The following is a 19,862-nucleotide window of genomic DNA, read 5'->3' on the forward strand; positions in this document are numbered from 1 at the left end:
TATATTTGATCTTTATGCTACGGTATAATACTGTAGGAATTAAAATTTTCACAGCTTTAAATTAGTATTTTATTTTTTTCAAACTAGTGATAGCTTATTAAATTTTTGGTGTGTGTGATTTGAAAAAGATGTGTAAAAAAAAAGCATGAAAGGGGCTGCTGTATCTTAACATTCATGACCTCTGACCTCTCGCCTCATCCTGACAGACTACTCCTGTGCCCTGCAGAGAGATATCCTCCTGCAGGGTCGCCTCTACCTCTCTGAAAACTGGCTCTGCTTCTATAGCAACATATTCCGCTGGGAAACGCTGGTGAGTTGATGAATTACTCTCATCTCAAAGGGCATCAGTTACGATCAGTCGTCAACTCATGCCATATTCTTGAACCGCTGAATCTGATAGAGTGATATACATTGAACATACTGTATTGAGATGTGGCTGCTGCTGGTTTGTTGAGTTTTCTTTGTTTTCTTGTGTGTGTAGCTGACTGTGAGGTTGAAAGATGTTTGCTCCATGACGAAAGAGAAGACGGCTAGACTCATCCCCAATGCCATCCAGCTGTGCACAGATGGTGAAAAGGTAAACACAGGCCTTTGACTTTGACTTTAAGTAGTGTACCAATACTAAATATCCACATTTTCTCCTCTAGCACTTTTTTACCTCATTCGGGGCAAGAGATCGGACGTACATGATGATGTTCAGACTCTGGCAAAATGCCCTACTGGAAAAGGTTGGACAAGACATGGCATTATATCCAGTGATCCATTGAAAACAAATGCTTGGTTGCCATGTTCACCCACTGTGTCTCTGTTTCTCATTTTTATCTAGCCATTGTGTCCCAAAGAGCTGTGGCACTTTGTCCATCAGTGTTATGGGAATGAACTGGGTCTGACCAGTGATGATGAAGATTATGTACCTCCTGATGACGATTTCAACACCATGGGGTGAGTTTTCCCCCGTCATGAATGTTCAACCATTTAGGTGATTCATAATTTACAAATTTCTACCCTCTCTCACAGCTTTGTAGGAAGAGGTCCAGCAAACAGTCATTTAAGAGATTTCTCAATTTTCATGCGACACTGAAGAATGGAGTAATGATGCTGAAAATTCAGCTTTGAACCACAGAAATAAATGACATTTTCTAATATATTAAAATAGAAAACTGTTATTTTACATTAGCATTATTACTGCTTTTACTGTATTTTTTATTAAATTAATGCAGCCTTGGTGTGCATAAGAGACTTGTTTTAAAATATATATTTAGCCCCTCACGATTCAATAAATTTAAAACACCATCAAAATCAACAAATCAAAAGTACCCATTCAGATATACCTAGTCAAACTTGGTGCATCCAATATTCAGATGATCATTAATTCTAGACATCTTCATATCTCCTTTTCACCCACTATCCATCGGTCCATTCCATTGCTATCTGTGGGAGAGGGTCTATTCTTCTGCTCGAGCTGGTAATCTTGACCTGCAGCTGTTGCCCTTCTCCCTGGTGCAGGTACTGTGAGGAGATTCCCACAGAAGAGAACGAGACCAATGACAACTGCCCCAAAACCCCAGACGCCAAAATGGACATCAGCCCCCAGCTCCATAGGAGGGTTTTCCCAAACAACAGTCTGAATTCCACGGACAGCACAGACGGTCCGGTCAATGTAAGCACCAGATTCCTCCACACAACATATCAGTGCATTACTGTGGGAATAGTAGTTTGTAAAAGGTTGCCATACCTGACCACTACACCATAATGTTAGAATGGAAAACGCATGTTTTGAGTGATTGATATTCTTTCTGTTTGGTTAGTTTGACGTGCCCCCAGTGGAGGACTTTAGTGGCTGTGTCCCTGAAGACCTCCTACCCCTGCCGTTACCTGACAACAAGCTGCCAGAGACTAGTGGCTCCGCCCATGTCCCCACCCCCTCACCCTCCCTTGACTTCAACGACAATGAGGACCTCCCCACTGAACTCAGCGACTCGTCGGAAACGCACGATGAGGGTGTGTACGCGCTCTCAAAAAATAGATTTTTACCATTTCTATATACCGCACCATATCTGGTGTGACACACGGACTCTTCCTGTTTCTGTCATCTCAGCAGGGGAAGTGCAAGCCTTCCAGGAAGATCTGAATGGGAAACTGTACATTAACGAAGTGTACAAGTTCAGTGTGGATAAACTGCATGACATCCTCTTCACTGATTCCCAGTTCATGAGAGAGTTTCTGGAGCAGAGACGCTTTTCAGGTTGACTGTTATTGTCTGTCTATCTGTCCGTCCGTCCTTCCTTTCTTTCTTTTTGATTTAACCTTTTTTTTACTCTTTTCAGACGTGGTCTATCACCCGTGGAAGAAAGAGGACACTGGTAATCAGACCAGAGAGATCATGTACACCGTCTCCCTCTCCAATCCACTGGCCCCAAAGACGGCCGCAGTCACAGAGACGCAGGTGAGCTCACCAGAGCAGACAAACAAGCCACGTACAGCATACGGGACATGTCTCATGTAGTTGTGTCTTCTGATGATGCTGTGAAAATCTGTTTTTTTTTTCTTCTTCTTCTAGACTTTGCACAAGGCCAGTCAAGTGAGCGAGTGCTACATCATCGACGCCGAGGTGATTACTCACAACGTCCCGTATCACGATTACTTTTACACGCTCAACCGCTACATGCTCACCAGAGTCGCCAAGAACAAGTGCCGCCTGAGGTAAAGCTTGTGCTCTATATTTATTAATTATTTACCTTAAAATCCAATAAATATCAATATAATGTGTAATGATCTGTGATCTACTAAAACATTTACAGCATGTGAGGATAAAATGCTATGTTTTTTCTCACGAATCTAAAAGGGTATCAGCTGAGCTACGCTACAGGAAGCAGCCATGGGGACTGGTCAAGGGCTTCATTGAGCGAAACTTCTGGAGTGGCCTGGATGAATATTTTAGGTATCTAGGTAAGTTTTGGCAGGGACTAATAAAATAACACTGATGAATTAAGTATAAAAATCTAAGGCTAACCCTCTAGCACTTGCACTTTTTTGATTGCTTCTATTGTCCTCATTTGCAAGTCGCTTTGGATAAAAGTGTCTGCTAATTGACTAAATGTAAATAAAAATGATGAAGATAAACAATGTTCATGCCAATAATGGTCTTGAAATGAAATTAGAATCAGATCATACATTTTTTAATATTTATTTAAATATTTAATTTGATAATAAAAGACCTTAAAATAATAAAAAAAACAGAACATGATAGAAAAAATAAATATGAAAACAATATCTGTTTCTCTCTCTCTCTCTCTCTCTCTCTCTCTCTCTCTCTCTGCTCTGTGTGTGTAGAGCTGGAGTTGAGTAAGGTAAAGCTGGTGCTATCTGAACCTCACAAGCAGTCTCCCAAATCCAAAGCGCTACGCACAGCTACAATGAGGCGGAGGAAACGGCAGCTGACGCACATGAGGCAGCAGCACCTGGATGAGGTGCTCAGCCCCGTCACCACACCTGAGGAAGAGAAGAGTGTCATCCATCGCATCAAACACGTGGCAGGTGCGACATTACTTTGGAAAATAATGTTGTTTTGTTGTACTTTTGAAGGGTTCTCTCTGTGTTACTGATTATAAAGCATGTGTTGTCGCAGGATCCACACAGACCAGACACATCCCAGAGCACAGATCTGAAGGCCTGGCTCTCTACAGTGTTTCCAAACTCCTGCTTATAATCAGCTCTGTGTGAGTATTCCTGCTCACAGGAATTAGACAGCAAAAAACTTATCCTTTTTAACTTATCCTTATCCTTTTCTCCCAGATTGCTAATTTATAGCATGTGCATCTCATTTATGAAGACAGTTTCTGGTATAACACAAGAATTTGATGTATGCATACTGTAGCATGCTACAAAAGTATAGAGTAGGACTTTTTAAAGTCATCACTGCATGTTTCATTCAGTGTCTTGAGCTGATATCCTTCTGATTAATCTTCATCCTGTGTCAGATTAAAGGGTTACTCCGTTTCTTTCACATGTTTCAAAGTGACTGTATAAGTAACCCAGACTGTTGATCAGCTGGAATTTGTTACTACACACTGGCTTCATGTTTTTTCTCTCTTCTGTTTTCATTGCATCCTGCAGGATTTGTGTAAGGTATTCAATGTTTTCATCTGTATGAATGTTAATAAGAACCGATCCCGTGGGAAAAACTCGAGATATTTTTTATTCACTATCATATTGGCGATATAGATCTGGCAAACTTTCCAGTGTATATTTGTGTTTGCATTCTGGAGATTGTCAGAAGGTTTCTGTTTACATCGTTTCTAAGTTTTGGAAGCTCACGAATCCTCTCATTGCAGTATAAAAAAACATGTCATGAGATCGGGGTGAACTAAGACAAGGGACAGCTTTTTAGTTATTATAAAATGAGTTTTATTTATTTAACTTTATTTGAATAAAAACACAAAACATGGTTATAAAACATGGCAGAAACATAAATTGATGCTAATGATGGTGTATAAATGCTGTCAAAACATTTTCAGCTGTACCAAGGTTTTTTGATGTAGGTGATTGGTTTATGAGCTGATCTGAGTAAGTCGTCTTTTGTTCCTCAGCCTGGTGCTGCTGGTCTTTTTGAACATGATGCTGTTTTATAAGCTATGGATGCTGGAATACACGGCTCAGAGTTTGACCTCCTGGCAGGGTTTCAGAGCTCATGAAAGGTAACTAGATCCTTGAATGTGTTTATTTGTGTTTATTTCCTGCACTATTTGTGCCACTCTGCAAAGCATGATTTTAGTAATCTGTATTTTTGTTTGTTTTCTTGCAACATCAATTTAATTGAGAAGCAGCATTGCATAAGATTGAAGTTCATACTTTATTACCCAATTGTATTTTTTATTTTATTTTTATAAACCTAACTCAACATATTTTAAAAAAAAAAAATATTTTTCTGATTTTGCTTTTCAAGTTAGCTTTCCCTAGGAAAAAATACTGATTATGAAACATTTTCATAATTTGAACATGAGCTATACTTGTGTGAGGAATGTTTTCCGTGTGTGTTGCAGTAAACTTCCAGAGACGCAGATTGAATGGGCTCAGCTTTTGGAATCTCAGCAACATTTCCATGAAAATGAGCTGGAGAAATGGAGGGAAATAATAAAGTCCTCTGTGCTTTTGTTAGATGAGGTAAGATCGAGTACAAGTTTGAGACAATGTGAAACTTTCACAACTGCACAATATTAATAAATTATATACAGTGTCAAACAATGAGGAATAAATAAACTTCAATGAATAGTTCACTTAATTTTTTTTTTATTTTGTCATCAATTACACATTTTCATGTCATTCTAAACCCATATGCCTGACTTGCTTCAGTAGAATCCAATAGGTTAAAACTGGCAGAAATAAGTGGTCCATATGGTTATATTCTAAATGTTTATAACAAATGATTCCTTTAAACTGCAATCACTACAGAATTTTAAAGATGTGTTTGTGTGTTTACAGATGAGAGAGTCTCTAATGAAGCTACAGAAAGGTATGGGGATAAACGACTACAATTCAGACAGTGGAGAGAGTCACTATCACTGACACTGAACAGAGTCCCGTCTCAGGGAATGTGAAGATCATCTCCACATGTAAGCGTTCAGATGAGCTGAGCCGAGCCGGCACTGACTGAGCGACTCTCACGGTCCTGCTGACAGCAGACACTGAAGGAAACCCAGTACTGTAATTTCTGTCTTCTCTGCGAAGAAAGAGACGGGGGGAAAGAAAAAGCAGTCGCTTGGTTGGTATTTTTATCCAGGGCTAAAACAAAATCAACCAAAACAATCCAACTGTTACTGCAAAACGGGCACAGACTCTCTGGTCGAAACACTCAGAAACCTTCAGCAGATGTTGGAACTCGACAGCATCCTTTTCTTTTTAAAACCTTTTGGATTCTGGGACCAGAGAAAGTAAATATGAAGTTACATGGACATGTACACATTTATTTATAAAACAAAATATGTAATTGAATGATACCGTGATAAATATGAAGATGACATTTCTATGTAGAGCTATATTTGTTGCCAGAGTACATTTGTAACAGGCTTCCATGGAGAATCAAGGCTGGTTCCTTGATAACTTGAGACATGGTGCATCAACTATATGCAACTGGTTCATCCTCCCCTGTTTGGAGGAACAACTTCTTCTGATTGGTTGATTAGCAATGGCGAAAGAGCCACAGTCAATTAGGTTGAACAGTAGAACCATATACTGTGTTCCCAAAGTTTCAGGAATGATTCTGCATATTTATACAGGATTCACTCTCAAAATAGCACTTATTGACAAAGTGATAACCATAGCAATGGATGGGTGAAAAATATATTAAGTCTAGATCGAGCACCCTAACTAACTCCAGAAGCACCCTCATTGATCTAATTCTGGAATAGTGTCTGGTGCAGAGTAAACGCTTTTCCACTGCATGGTACGGCTCGGTATGGTTCACTTTTGGGGGATTTCTAGCGAGAGCTTGATGGGGTGGCACAGAATAAAAAAAAGTTTTTCAGGAGTTGCGGAAGTATAATAACGCAACTATAATGACATGAATAATCCCGCCCACTCTAAAGTGGTACTAAACTACAGTGGAAACGTAAGCCGAGCCAACGCTATATCTCGACCGAATTGTTTGTATTTGACAAGGTGGCTAATTCGTACGAATTCATATGAGCTCACTCATACGATTTTGTAAGATTTGTCTAGACCCCAGTGACGGGTATGTTTAGGGGCGGGGTTAGGTGTAGGACATTCGTACGAATTCATACGAATTGTGCAACTCGTAAAATACGTACGATTTAGAACAATGACTTCATGACTTCAATTAGCCTCCTCGTAAAATATGTACGAATTGCTGTGAGATCAGGCTGGCCGAGCCAAGTCGTACCACGCAGTGGAAAAGCGCCAATATAAGAAATCCGTTTAAGGTTGATTTCCCTGAAAAGTGAAACGCTGTGGCTCTGTGGTGCTATCAAAACATCCCAACCATCTTGACACTGCATTGGCTCAAACAATAGCGTGAGTTTGGGGCAGGACCCAAACTTTTATTTAAAAAGATGTGATCGCTTTTGATGATCATGATCGTAAACTTTTTGTCACAGGGCTTGTTTTCTGCAATAAACCTAAAGCAGATGGAAAAATACTATTGGGTTTTTTGGTGATGGAAACAGGGTGATGCTAACTTATGTCCTGCAAAAATATTTCAGCACTCCAGCACTCTGTTGTGAAGAAGAGTATGGGTTGCAGTAACGGTTGTGAAACATTAGTGGTTATCCACAGCAGGTCCACTCCAGCCAATAGAATCCATGCATTTGTTAATGAGTTATTGTTATATGAATGTGTTTCTGCTCTCCCTCAAGGTTTGTTTATATCCTGCGGGAAGCTGTACACACCTTCATATTGCCAAGCTTTCAGTTTAAAACCATTCCATTATTTGTTTTTTTCATGTTGTAAGTTGTTTTTGTGTTTTGATGCTGAACCAGCTGCTGGACGGGTGATAGATGCACATTGGTCATGTGAAGTATTGTTTTATAAGTGTAGTAGAGCTGGAGAGACTTATATCTTGAAGTGACCAACAGTTGGTGTGTTAAGACGGAACTGTGAAAAATCCATATTATGCTTGAATTAATAATGAGAAACTGTTTAGAAACTTACATAATAAAAAATCAACCTCATAAAAAAGTTATCTCTATCCTCTTGAGGTGTCATACTAAAAAGCTTTTCTTACACAAACTCCCACACACAAGTACTGGAGTTGATGGTATTTATAGTTGGAGCTACAGTCCTAGAGTGGCCTTTATTGATACTGAGCTCATGTTGGTGACATGGGTTCGAGTCTAGCTTGTTTTAATTCCTGTTCCCTCCTTAAGTTCAGCAGGCAAGAAATAAAATTAGAAATGTACCTAAGATCTATTTCTAAGCAATTTGGCAATTTAAAAATCAGGTGGTTTTTGTGGAGTCATCCACTAGTTTCTGATTGGTGTATCTTTGGTATCTAGCGTTTAAACCAGTATTTGAACTAATGAAAAGAGACATAGCTGATTGCTGTCTTATGTGATGTGAAACTTTCTCAGATGGACTGGTCTAATGTGGTCACTCTGAGCCATTTCGGAGCATCTGCAGCCCCCTGTTGGCTTTAGTGGCAGACCCCTTATCCTACTTTAAGCAACAAGGGCAATTAAAAATATAATTGATAACTAGATAGCTAAAAAATAACATCTGCAGGCTGTAGTGATCAGCTTGTACTGTTTATGCTAGGGGGTCGGTTAGCTTTTAAGGGCAGACCACACACAAAATTAATTTTCTTGATGCTTATGATCATTGAAATCAATCCAGAGAAGGGACTATGGTTCATTGTCATGTCTGTATTCATCCTCATAGTCATTAAACCAAAAGGCAGTATTAAATGTGCAATGCGTGTTCAAGTAGAGTGTGCAAGTACTGCTAAAAATCCCCATGAAACGTCTGCGTGAATGTATTTTCTAGGTGTAAGATGACATAACCTGCTGGTTTTGGATGCATGGGTGATTTAGAAGGCGTAATGTCTTTTGATGCGAAGCATAGGGAGGCCACAGCAATGGTACCACATTGCTCACTGTCAGGCCCTAAAAGTATTATTTTTCAAGTTCTGCTGACAATATTATTTTGTACTGTAGCCTACGTACACAGACAGGATGGTTGCTTTCCTATGGCCATGACTGTTATGGTCTAGAGACAGATGGGACATTAATTTACGATGTTTTTTTAAAGGTCATGTCAAAGCCAGGAGCAAAACACTGAGGTAAAAACACACCAGTTTTTTTTTCTTTTTCTGAAACATTGAAAAACAACAACAATGTAATTACAACAGTGAGGTTTTTATTTTAATTATTAAAACATTTACAAAATGTATATAGCCTACACACAATTATACTGCAATGTATGTATATGTTGTGTACAGTGCACATCCTACATGCGCTGGCCGACTGCAGGATGTCTGAAAACCCTTTCAGAAAAGTTTATAAATAACTATACAATTTGTGTTGTCAAGAATAGGCGGAATTAATAAAAGTATTTAAAAGATATTTGTATTGCATTTCTTATCAATTGCTAAATTTTCTGATTTTTTTTATTTATTATTATTTCCTCTCAACAATATTTATACATACAATAAAGTGTTGAAGATTGCTTTCTATTGCTTGAATTCTGTTAGTGTGTGTCTCCACCTTGTGGCTGTGGCACATATTGTACATTTTTTTAAATAAGTTTTAGTAGGATTAATCTGTGTAAACTACTAATTTACTCCACCTTTATTTTGTGTTCCAATTTACCTGAATTAACTCTACATTTAAGATGCGAAAATGGTACTCCCTTTATGCCATAATGTTTAAATGGATAATTATTTAATTGTAATTTATCTACGAAGATGACTTTAGAATAGAAGGTAAATTGCAGTAACATCTCGTTTAGAGACATGCTCTACTTGGAGATCTCTAGGGCCTTTTCTTCTAAACGCCCCAATTAATCTCAGTTTTACAGGGAGACTTACAAAATGACCCATATATTTGATGAACAGAACAAGGTACAGATGATAAAATATTACTGTGTCTTCTGAGGTAAGTAAATGTGAATTTGTAATTTATGAGCAGAGAAAGGCAAATCAAGTGGCCAAAAGGTTTATTTTCTCTATATTTCACCGCCAGATATTTTAGCCAATAAATATTTATTAATTATTAGTGACATTCAAACAATCATTCGTATCAGAAAACAATACTTTGTTTTTTATTAAAATATATAAATAAAAATATCGTTGAACCCAGGGTAAGAAATTAACCAGGGGGGGAAATCTCACATATAAAAAATAATAATAAAATAAAAATCCTCTTTTCACCTCTCTCGTTTGCATTTATGAAGGTAACACTCAGTGACAAGACGCGAAAAAGTAACACGCTATTGGTCAGTTGATAAATGTTCGCGTCGCGTCGCTCGCCTTTCAGCGTCATGTTGAAGAACACCCGCCCATAACTGCAGATCTCCTCCTTTTCCAGGAAGTAAAAAAGGCGTCAAATAAGGAGAAACGGGAAAACGCGTCCTCCTAACATCTGTCCCTTTCCCTAATTAATGTGTTAATCACATTAATATTTGAGATTGTCGTGTGACGCAGCTGTATGATGTCCATTAGAGCGCGAAACAGAGAGATCTGCGCGGACTGCAGCGCGCCCGGTAAGAAACAAAACAAAAATCAAACAAACCGATGAGATCCTGCAGGGTTTTATTTTAGACAGATGTTTAGAAACGGAATTGATTTGAAATTATTCTGAAGCAAACACAGTAATAATTACATGGATGTCGGTGTCTGCATTAAAAACAGCGCGGTTAAAGAACAATCCTGATATTCCCACTGTAGAATAGAATACCGCTAACTGATGATGTCCAGGCCCTCGTTAAAAAAATAATAATCATATTTTTTACATTCAGAGCAACCAATGAATTGTAGTTAGTCAATTTCTACTGCGAAGTAAAACCGCGAAATCTTTATTTTAATAAGAAGGGAAGACGTTTAAAAAATATATGGAAACCAGTTTCCATCAAAATATCTAGTTACTACTGTCGTAACAGTTATTGTTATTATAATAAAACATACAATTTAAATAACTTGTTTAAGGACAAGTTTTTATTAAAAAATGTGAGAAAATGTACAACTTATTTTTATTATTATTATTATTATTATTATTATTATTATTATTATTTAGCGTTCAGATTATTATTCGTTTTTCGAACTATTGTATGCGCTTATATTTGTATAGCATTGTTTGTCATCCAACTGGTCTCATTGATCTACATATAATGAACCTTTATTTTGCACTATATCTGACTGCTAAAATGCTATTTGTTGCACACCAGAGAATAAATGTAAAAATCAGAGTTATTATGGAAACATTAAATAAGGGCATTAAATAAGTTACTGTACTTATTTTATTTTATTGACTATAGCAGCACTTGAATTCTAATGATACTGTATTATGTGCGAATGACCTAAAGAGCATGTTGTGCTTCAATGGAAACAAGCACATCTGTCCATTTGTACAAAAGAGTCATATGTATAAATGCAGATGTATGGCTCAAAGTTTTGTAAGGGCCATTATGTGACAAAGGGAAGCATGACTAGAAAATAATGTCAGGATCTGCCTTTTCAGGGGAATTTGTAACCGTGTTGTGCAATACTTCATGACTCACAATGCTTTTCTTTCTCCCTCTCAGATCCTCGTTGGGCCTCGATCAATCGTGGAGTTCTGATCTGTGACGAATGCTGCAGTATTCACCGAGGTCTGGGCCGCCACAGTTCTCAGGTCCGGCACTTGACCCAAACTCTGTGGCCCCCCTCACAGCTCCAGGTGAAGACCCATGCTGCATGCTCTGATGCGGAGCCGCTTAGCTTTGCATTTCCTGTGGTTCATTAAAAGGAAATGAGGCATTGTACCTCAGTTCCTCTGACAGGAGTAGAACACCGCAGTCTTATCAGCTTCCCATTCTAGCTTTGTTTGTATGCATCACACTAAAAAGATTAAATAAGTACACATCACGTCCAGCGTCTTGAATTACCAGAAGAGATAAACAAGTCATATTAAAAACATACTGCATTAGGCTAAATTCAGACCTGTGGTTATTTCCGTAAGACGCCACAACATCCGTCTCGAAACTTCTCGTGCGTCTGATGTTGGAGTCTCAGAAATGCCATTGCAGCATTTTATGTGTTTGCTTTCTGTCTCAAAGTGGAAGTTTGGTGTTTATCCACAGATGGTGAAGTCCCTGTACAATAATGGAGCGAATTCAATTTGGGAACACAGTCTTCTGGATCCATCTTCCATCATGAGTGGAAAACGTAAAGCCAATCCTCAGGACCGAGTCCAGTGAGTCCCATACACCGTGAAGTCTAGTACAAAGCAAATCTCTCGGCATAAACATGTTCACTTTGTTGTTTATCCTCTCTCTCAGCCCCAACAAAACAGATTTCATAAAGGCTAAATATCAAATGCTGGCATTTGTTCATCGAATGCCATGTCGTGAAGATGACAGCGTTACAGCTAAAGACCTCAGCAAGGTAATATATTATTAATAATAAATAACATGAGTGGACAAGAACCTCCAAGATAAAACTGAGATTCAAACAAGGGATAGCAAAGATTTACGTCTGATGTGATCTTCAAGTTCATGAGACCAAATAAACCATGAATTCGTCCTTTTTCCCCCAGCAACTGCACTCTAGTGTTCGAACCGGCAATTTGGAAACATGTCTGAGGCTGTTGTCATTGGGAGCACAGGCCAACTTTTTCCATCCAGTAAGTTTTAAAGCTATTGCTCCTTTTTCTGTTCTAGGGAATGAAATATTAAAACAACATATTAAAAACAATAACTATACCAACACTGACACACACAAAAAATGAATCTCTGAGTCTAGTTGATAATACCTGATTTCAGAAATCAGCTTTGACCAAATATGAAAATACTGTGTTCTGCATGACAGTGTATATAGATATCTTTGTGTCGATCTACTGCTAAGATTGAATAAGTTTTCATTGTTTTGCTTTGTTTTTTCTATATGTAATGGAAGCGGTATTGTCCTAAACTGAATTATGCCAGGGAATGCCCCATCATTTGTTTTCTTCAGGAGAAAGGAAATACTCCATTACATGTGGCCGCTAAAGCAGGCCAGCTGCTCCAGGCAGAGCTGCTCACCGTGTATGGAGCAGATCCTGGAGCACCCGACAGTTCTGGGAATACTCCTATTGACTACGCCAGGTGAGAGAGAAGCAGATCTGAGGGATCAATACAAAGAATTAATTATATGTTAAATATATTATACGCTAGAAGCTTTCAATTATGTTTAATGTTCTGTAATCTGTAATGTCCTACTATAGGCAGGCAGGACACCAGGAACTTGCAGACAGACTGGTGGAGATCCAGTATGAGCTGACCGATAGACTAGCGTTCTATCTGTGTGGAAGAAAGCCAGGTCAGTCCGCAGTAGCTCCTTAAAAGAGTACAACATGTATCTCAAAGAGTTTAGAGCCTGAAAAGACTCTTTTTTTCTTTTTCCAGATCATAAAAATGGTCAACACTTTATAATTCCTCAACTAGCTGACAGGTAGGATAAACTCATTTTTGTATCACACCTATCTCTAATCTGTTTTTGATTAAAAAACTTAATTGCAGAATTTGTTTTCTTTGCTGCCTCCATATGGATAAGAAATGTGTAAGTATGGAAGTAGAACCTGCTTGTCTTGCTAGACTAACTTATGATCAGATGATAACGGCTCTCTTCATTTAATTTTACATACAGCAGTCTTGACTTGTCAGAATTGGCCAAAGCAGCGAAGAAGAAGCTTCAATCAGTAAGTTGTACAGTAGTTTGCTGGGTTTTTTTTGTAAAGTTGAACCTGAGTTTGTCTTCACACATTCAGGGTTGTTTATAAAAAGATATATATTTTTAATACCTGAGATTTGCTGTTTGTATAATAACCTTGTTGTGCTGCTCTCAGCTCAGTAATCATCAGTTTGAAGAACTAGCTATGGATGTTTATGATGAAGTTGACCGAAGAGAAACGGATGCAGGTTAGAAGTGTAATATGCTGATCTCTGCCCTTTGCACTTTTCCCCTCATATCCTGATTTTATCCTAACATTTGGAATGGTGTCCTTCTTTTGCGATTATAGCCTGGCTTACGACTCAGAACCACAGCACCTTAGTAACTGACACCACGGTGGTACCTTTCCTCCCTGTCAACCCTGAATATTCTTCCACTAGGAATCAGGTACATTGACACAGATGTTTACCCACCTTCTAAAATCATGGAGTTGGTTTGATGATTTTTGAGTTTCCTTCTGCTCGGGGTTTTTGATGCAGGGACGTCAGAAGCTTGCAAGGTTTAATGCACATGAGTTTGCAACGCTGGTTGTCGATATTTTAACTGATGCCAAGCGCCGTCAACAAGGAAATTCTACTGATAATTTTAAAGGTGATGAAGGAGGTGTTGGTTTTTTTTTTATCATGAAATCTATAGTGCATAAAGCTCAACTTTCTCCTTTTGTTTCTGTCCAGACAATGTAGAGTTAATTCTGAAGGACATTGGGAACCGTCGTGGCAGTCAAAGTCCAGAGCTGGATCAGCCTGATTATGACAGTGTGGCATCCGATGAGGATACCGAGCAAGAACCAACATCTGGAAAAGACGAGCGGGCCAAGGTACGTCAGGAGTTCCCCTGGGTGTGTAATTGTGCGTGGGACCAAATTTAAAATGTGATCTCTTTTCTCAGAGCTCAGAGTCCTCAGACTTGTCGGACAGTCTCATCTCTGTGCAGGAGTTGATGGAAGTGAAAAGTGCCCTCACCGCCTCTGAAGCAAAGATCCAGCAACTCCTCAAAGTCAACTGCCATCTTAGTGAGGAGTTGAGACTCATGCAGAGCAAGGTAAGCAGTCAGATCAAATTAGATTTTTATTTTTTTGCCATCTTGCCCAGCCCTACTCAACACTCCCATCTTTGCTCCAAATGCCTGACTCTGCTTGGTGCATTCGTTTCAGCTGAACTCCCTCCAGAATGAGAACAGCACTCTGAAATGGCATACACCTAACAGTTTGGCAAGGTCGCAGGACCTCCCGAACAGGGCACCTCCACGCGGCTGTAGGGCCATGTCGATGTATGAGACCGGCTCGGGTCTGAGACAGTACCTCCCTAGAGGAGAAACCGCCTGCCCTGACACAACCCTGACTCTTCAACCACTGCCATCAAATGTAAGTACAAACCAAGTCCGGAATTGGTTGTAGCAGCGCTCCCGTTTCATCATTCCCTTGATTTTAACTCATTTAGTAACCCAGTGAATCATCACCTCAGGTATGCTTTGATAGCCCCAATTTTCGTTTTGTGCATTCATGTATATATAAAAAAAATCCCTTTGCCCACTCAAAACGTAATCTGAACCCTTTTTAGATTGGGAAGGGTCCCCCGGTGACTGCCTTCTCCTCCCTTCCCACGTTCCCCTCAACTCTGTCCTGGTCCTGGGATGAGATAACCCAAAGGGTGAAGTACCTGCTCAGTGAACAGGCTGTTGAAAGGGCTTCTCTTTTATCTGTCCCCCATTCACCCAGTGCATGAACCACCGATCTATCCAACCAATTGACATCTTGTTCCTCAGCTGGACTACTAACGTTAAACCGTACGCACCGCGAGAGACGACCGCTTTTAACATTTCTCACAACTCCGCTTGAAAGCAGTCACTGGCTCTCAGATCCAAAACATACTCCACGCAAGTACATGAATGCAGATGCTTCTAGCCACACAAGTTTGACGTCGTTCCTCATTTTGAAATGTATCAGAATGTAATCCAATCATTTACATTTTGGCAGATGGTTTTATACGAATCAATTTAGATTATTAAAGGTAAACATTTGGTTAGTTATTTTATGAACCCATGACCTTGGTTTTGTTAGTGCACTGCTTTGCGGTCTTCTTTAGTTGGTTTGAAGAGAGTCTTGTTGATGAAGTCAGTTGAACTGTTAACAAGTTTATAGCTAGCTGTTTGTATAATAATGCAGGGCAGATTAATACGGCAGATGTTTGAAGGTAACTCCATCGCCCCCTTGTGTTTTGAGGGTTGATACTGGATTGGTAATGTGAGAACACGTTTAAGTATTTACAAAATGTTGTCCAAGCATCTGCCTGTGACTGCTTGCGTGGAGTATGTTTCTGGTTTACAGCTCTGTTATGCTGATGTTTTGATTCTACACCAAAAGCATGATGTTGTGTCTTCGAGCTTTAAGTGAGCACCAGTTCTCAGAAACAGGTAGCATCCCTTGTTTCTGCAGAAAGCTCACTGCAACTCTATTCCTGTTACAGGGATCCACATTAGACGCCCAGAGCGGCATGCCGGAAAGTGACTATGACAATGCACTGAACCACATTGAGATGGACGAGTCTGGGTTTGTCTTTAAACCTACTGTTGTTTTAAAAACTATATATTCAAATGTTTTTTTTTTCTTTCTTTTTTTTAACACTGAACCCTTCCACTTTCCCCACAGGTCAATGCAGAATAATTTCTCCAGGGTGAGCGGCTGGCCTGGCGATGGTACAGTGCTGCAGTCAGAAAACCCATCTGAGGCCGAGTGTGACTCGTCTCTACCGTGCACAGAGGACGTCATCAGCAAAACGGAGCTGATCACTAAGAACATCCAGGAATTACTCCGAGCTGCACAAGAGAATAAACATGAGAGGTAAGAAAATAAGTCTGGCCTTTGTGTGGCCACAGCATGGGGGGGTTTATTGGCATAAAATGGGTGAAAGGACCCAGTCTTCAGTTGGAAACTCCAATGGTATTAGCCCCAGGGACACAGAGTCTCCTTTATCTGGTAATGCAAGTAATGGGATTGTGTCAACACAGCTGGGATATAACAACACATGACCAAGATGGAAGGATGCACATGTATATTCACAAAGGGCACATGCTTTGTTTCTTTTTTGGTGAGTTTACAGCATGCAGTATGTTCAGTATACACATAAGTATCAGAAACATTGATTTGGATCCAATATACTGAACACTGCTTGATTTGTTCTGGTTTTCAGTCTCCGGTCAGTGCAGATCATTATTCATTCATGGGAGAACAATAAGATAGGTTAGCATTACACTAACCCAGATCTGCACTTCAGCTCCCCTTTCACAGTGTAAAAAAAAAAAAGCCACCGTGTGGTTGCTTTGGTGTTCTGGGTGGTTTTTAGATTAGATGCATACTTGATTCACACTCAGTTCAGCCTTAAATAAAGAAAATGATCTAAGCATCCATCATATTTAGATTTAAAAGTTTAAATCAAGGGTAAGAAAAGCCATTTTTAATCATTAGTTGTTCTTAGAGTTAAAAACCACCCGGAACACCAAAGCAACCACAGTGGCTTTTTTTTTTTTTTACACAGTGAAAGGAGAGCTGAAGTCATGGCCTAGTGGTTAGAGAGTTTGACCCCTAACCCTAAGGTTGTGGGTTTGAGTCACGGGCCGGCAATATCATGACTGAGGTGCCCTTGAGCAAGGCAATGAACCCCAACTGCTCCCCGGGGAACACCGCATAAATGGCTGCCCACTGCTCCGGGTGTGTGTATGTTCACTGCTGTGTGTGTGTTCACTGCTGTGTGTGTGTTCACTGCTGTGTGTGTGTTCACTGCTGTGTGTGTGTTCACTGCTGTGTGTGTGCACTTTGGATGGGTTAAAAGCAGAGCACGAATTCTGAGAATGGGTCATCATACTTGGCTGTATGTCATTTCACTTCATATTTGTTTCTACTTCTCCTAAATAATAAAACAAGTAATAATATTTTAAAATAATATTTTAAAATGGTAATATTTGAGTCAGAATTAAAAAGCCCCTTTTTATGAATATAATAAGATGATAAAATGAAAGGATTGTATTTCTTTGTTGAAGCTTCGTCCCGTGTTCAGAGAGAATTCTCATAGCAGTGACAGAAATGGCTACGTTATTCCCTAAGGTAAGCCTTGAGCCAAAAAGAATACTTTGCCTTAATGAAGAATATATATATATTTATATCATTGTCTAATGTTTTTGCATCCAAAGCAAGCACTTAATGGTTATTAATTATATTTATGAATAATTACAGAGGCCATCCTCTGAGACTGTTCGCGGGTCCCTGCGCCTCTTGACCTCCAGTGCCAGCCGTCTGCAGGGTGAATGTCAAAAGGCCACATCACACGACTCCCAGCAGGTTATTCAGTGTGCCTACGACATTGCCAAGGCGGCTAAACAGCTAGTTACTGCAACTACCAAAGACAGTAACTGAGTTACAGTACAAGTGAGCCCCTTCCCTGTTTAATATGTTTCACCATGTAATTTTATTTGCTTTTATATTATCCAGTATTATTGATGATCAACACAGCACAATTTGGTTTGTATTACTGCAGATAAATGAATTGTTTTTGAAGTTTATGCATACATACACTAACATACCTTTTGGGGCACTAAGCCTTGATAATCAATGCCCTTTTTTCTTTATGGTACCATTTTTAAATGTAAACTAATATTTGTTTTGCTTCCTATGGTGCTAATGAACTAATTTGTTATGTTCGTTTTTGCTTCTGTTTGTGGTAAAACAGAACAAGGCCTTTACTCATCTAATACCTGCACATTTCAAATGCACCACATACAAAGTTTAAGTGAGACTAAACCGGAAATCATAAATGGCTGTTATTGCTGAAATTCAGCTGGTATATTAAGTGTTTCTTTGTCTTGAAAACCAGCTCTCTGAAAATGTGATAGTGACGTAGATCTCGGGACACACAATGCCTCATTTCTTGTGCAATAAATAACTTCAGCCTCGCTGCAAAATCCTACCTTACCTGTCCTGGTGTTACCATTGTATTAAGTATTCATATTGTATAGTCTTATTATGGAGCGCTTTAGTATTTGAGCTGTTATACCTCACTCGTGTGTGTGTGTGTGTGTGTGTTATACTCCTAAATATATAGACACTCACAAATACGGACATGTTATGTTGCTCCTGATTTTAAAATGTCATGTTTGTAGTTTTTCCCTATAATGTATTTTTTTTTTTCATTCATATGTTCCTTGTCACTATCTAATCCAAATGTATTCCATTTTAGTTTATGTGCTCTTTGCAGTTTAATCCTAGGTGTGTGTGTGTGTGTGTGAAGGTTTTCATTCGTCCAGGTCATCAGAGAATGTCAGAGTTTATTCATAGACAACTGCAAAACGAAAACCTGTTGCTATGAGTTCAGCCCGGCTGATGTGTTAGGGATGCTCTTGTGTTAGTTTGCATGTCCAAAGGATGTGTTCATGTGTTGCCTTGTCTGAAATAATACAAATAACACAAACAATTGCCTAACGGCCACCAGCTAATGTGTTAGTGATTCCGGTATTATGTGGTATCGCTTGTATTATTCAGTACATGTATTATATTTATATATAACTTATATATGTAAGCTGCTAGTTGTCAGTCATGTATGCAACTAATCTGGTGCGAGTTCTGGTCCTGCTCTAATATCTGCCGGATGTGTACACATGCTTTTACCAGCTCAGTTAAGGTCCCGTTGGCCTTCAGATGGGAAATGCATCACACAGTTGATGCTGCTTCAATAAAAGTATTGTTACTCCGTATAATAAATTTGATCTGTATTCAAGCTAAAACTTGTCATTTTTAAATCATGTCCATTGTTATTTGTCTTAAATAATTGTACCTTATATTTTACCGTAGTATGACATCCAAACTTAAGCTGCTCTGTCTGAATGCAAGCTGAAACTACAAGGTTTCAAGTCGGTTGAATTGTTTTCACTTAAGCATTTTTTTAATAACATTTTAGTTTATATATAAAATTTTATATGACGTAAATATATATTTATATATTGTGTGTGTTTGGTTGAAAATCTGTAAATATTTCCAGGAAGAGTATTTATAATGCTGGCATGATTTCCTAAGGTGGCTTCACTAAATTCACTTAAGGTCTTTCATTTTCTCGGACAGTCAGTGCCTCATCACAGGACAGTAAACGAAATGGACACAGCAACCCCATTGAATTCAACGGAGACAAGTGAGATCAATTAGAAGCACGCACTTCCTGGGGGTCGAGCGTACTGCACAGACTCAAAAGGTGTGTTCGACATCGGCTGCGGCTGGATGCAACCGATCGGCGAGAGTAGCCGCGTGCAGGTGGGGAGGAGCTGAAAACGGAGATATGAAGCCGGACACGTTGTGGCTCCCGTAGTTTGCTGCAATTACGTCAGTCATGGCAGATCACGTGGCGATTGCTTACTTGATCGCGTTTAATGTGTGTATAAGTGGTGTTTTGGAAGGGTCTTGAATGTT

General features: G+C 39.2%; 2 protein-coding genes across 10 annotated transcripts in view; both read left to right on the forward strand.

Moving 5' to 3' along the window:
- Positions 1-9,007, forward strand: part of LOC113054529 (GRAM domain-containing protein 1B-like) — a 49,557-nt gene extending 40,550 nt beyond the window's left edge. For 5 of the 6 annotated variants that reach the window (XM_026220138.1, XM_026220139.1, XM_026220140.1 and 2 more), the window contains 16 exons: positions 207-310; positions 482-577; positions 648-728; positions 827-942; positions 1,507-1,660; positions 1,809-2,001; positions 2,099-2,245; positions 2,328-2,446; positions 2,561-2,703; positions 2,846-2,949; positions 3,334-3,537; positions 3,629-3,719; positions 4,117-4,128; positions 4,590-4,697; positions 5,043-5,163; positions 5,482-9,007. In XM_026220138.1, the coding sequence (XP_026075923.1) occupies positions 207-310; positions 482-577; positions 648-728; positions 827-942; positions 1,507-1,660; positions 1,809-2,001; positions 2,099-2,245; positions 2,328-2,446; positions 2,561-2,703; positions 2,846-2,949; positions 3,334-3,537; positions 3,629-3,719; positions 4,117-4,128; positions 4,590-4,697; positions 5,043-5,163; positions 5,482-5,565 (1,877 nt within the window). In that variant the 3' untranslated portion in view covers positions 5,566-9,007. The remainder of the gene's footprint in view (positions 1-206; positions 311-481; positions 578-647; positions 729-826; positions 943-1,506; positions 1,661-1,808; positions 2,002-2,098; positions 2,246-2,327; positions 2,447-2,560; positions 2,704-2,845; positions 2,950-3,333; positions 3,538-3,628; positions 3,720-4,116; positions 4,129-4,589; positions 4,698-5,042; positions 5,164-5,481) is intronic. The other variant, XM_026220143.1, reaches the window with a different exon arrangement.
- Positions 9,008-9,999: 992 nt separating this feature from the next.
- LOC113054530 (ARF GTPase-activating protein GIT2-like) lies at positions 10,000-19,186 on the forward strand. Of its 4 annotated transcripts, XM_026220144.1 has the most exons (21): positions 10,000-10,212; positions 11,251-11,384; positions 11,788-11,900; positions 11,986-12,091; positions 12,243-12,329; positions 12,659-12,789; positions 12,909-13,003; positions 13,090-13,135; positions 13,238-13,243; positions 13,331-13,382; positions 13,530-13,602; positions 13,704-13,801; positions 13,894-14,005; positions 14,089-14,231; positions 14,303-14,455; positions 14,568-14,777; positions 14,974-15,063; positions 15,880-15,962; positions 16,062-16,253; positions 17,450-17,513; positions 17,643-19,186. In XM_026220144.1, exons 1-21 carry the CDS (start codon positions 10,158-10,160, stop codon positions 17,820-17,822), a joined length of 2,223 nt encoding a protein of 740 aa, XP_026075929.1. In that variant the 5' UTR covers positions 10,000-10,157; the 3' UTR covers positions 17,823-19,186. The 4 variants fall into 4 exon arrangements, with proteins under 4 accessions (XP_026075929.1, XP_026075931.1, XP_026075930.1 ...); XM_026220146.1 differs by lacking the exon at positions 14,974-15,063; XM_026220145.1 differs by lacking the exon at positions 13,238-13,243.
- The last annotated feature ends 676 nt before the right edge of the window (positions 19,187-19,862 follow it).

This window comes from Carassius auratus, chromosome 35, assembly GCF_003368295.1.
Source record: "Carassius auratus strain Wakin chromosome 35, ASM336829v1, whole genome shotgun sequence".
NCBI classification, from domain to species: domain Eukaryota; kingdom Metazoa; phylum Chordata; class Actinopteri; order Cypriniformes; family Cyprinidae; genus Carassius; species Carassius auratus.

What these genes read in the sequence shown, in the direction of transcription:
- LOC113054530 (XM_026220144.1), top strand. Translation starts at nt 10,158, where the DNA reads ATGATGTCCATTAGAGCGCGAAACAGAGAGATCTGCGCGGACTGCAGC. An exon ending in TTCAACCACTGCCATCAAAT is followed by an intron (nt 14,778 to 14,973) that starts GTAAGTACAAAC and finishes AACCCTTTTTAG; the next exon opens with ATTGGGAAGGGTCCCCCGGT. An exon ending in GGGATGAGATAACCCAAAGG is followed by an intron (nt 15,064 to 15,879) that starts GTGAAGTACCTG and finishes TTCCTGTTACAG; the next exon opens with GGATCCACATTAGACGCCCA.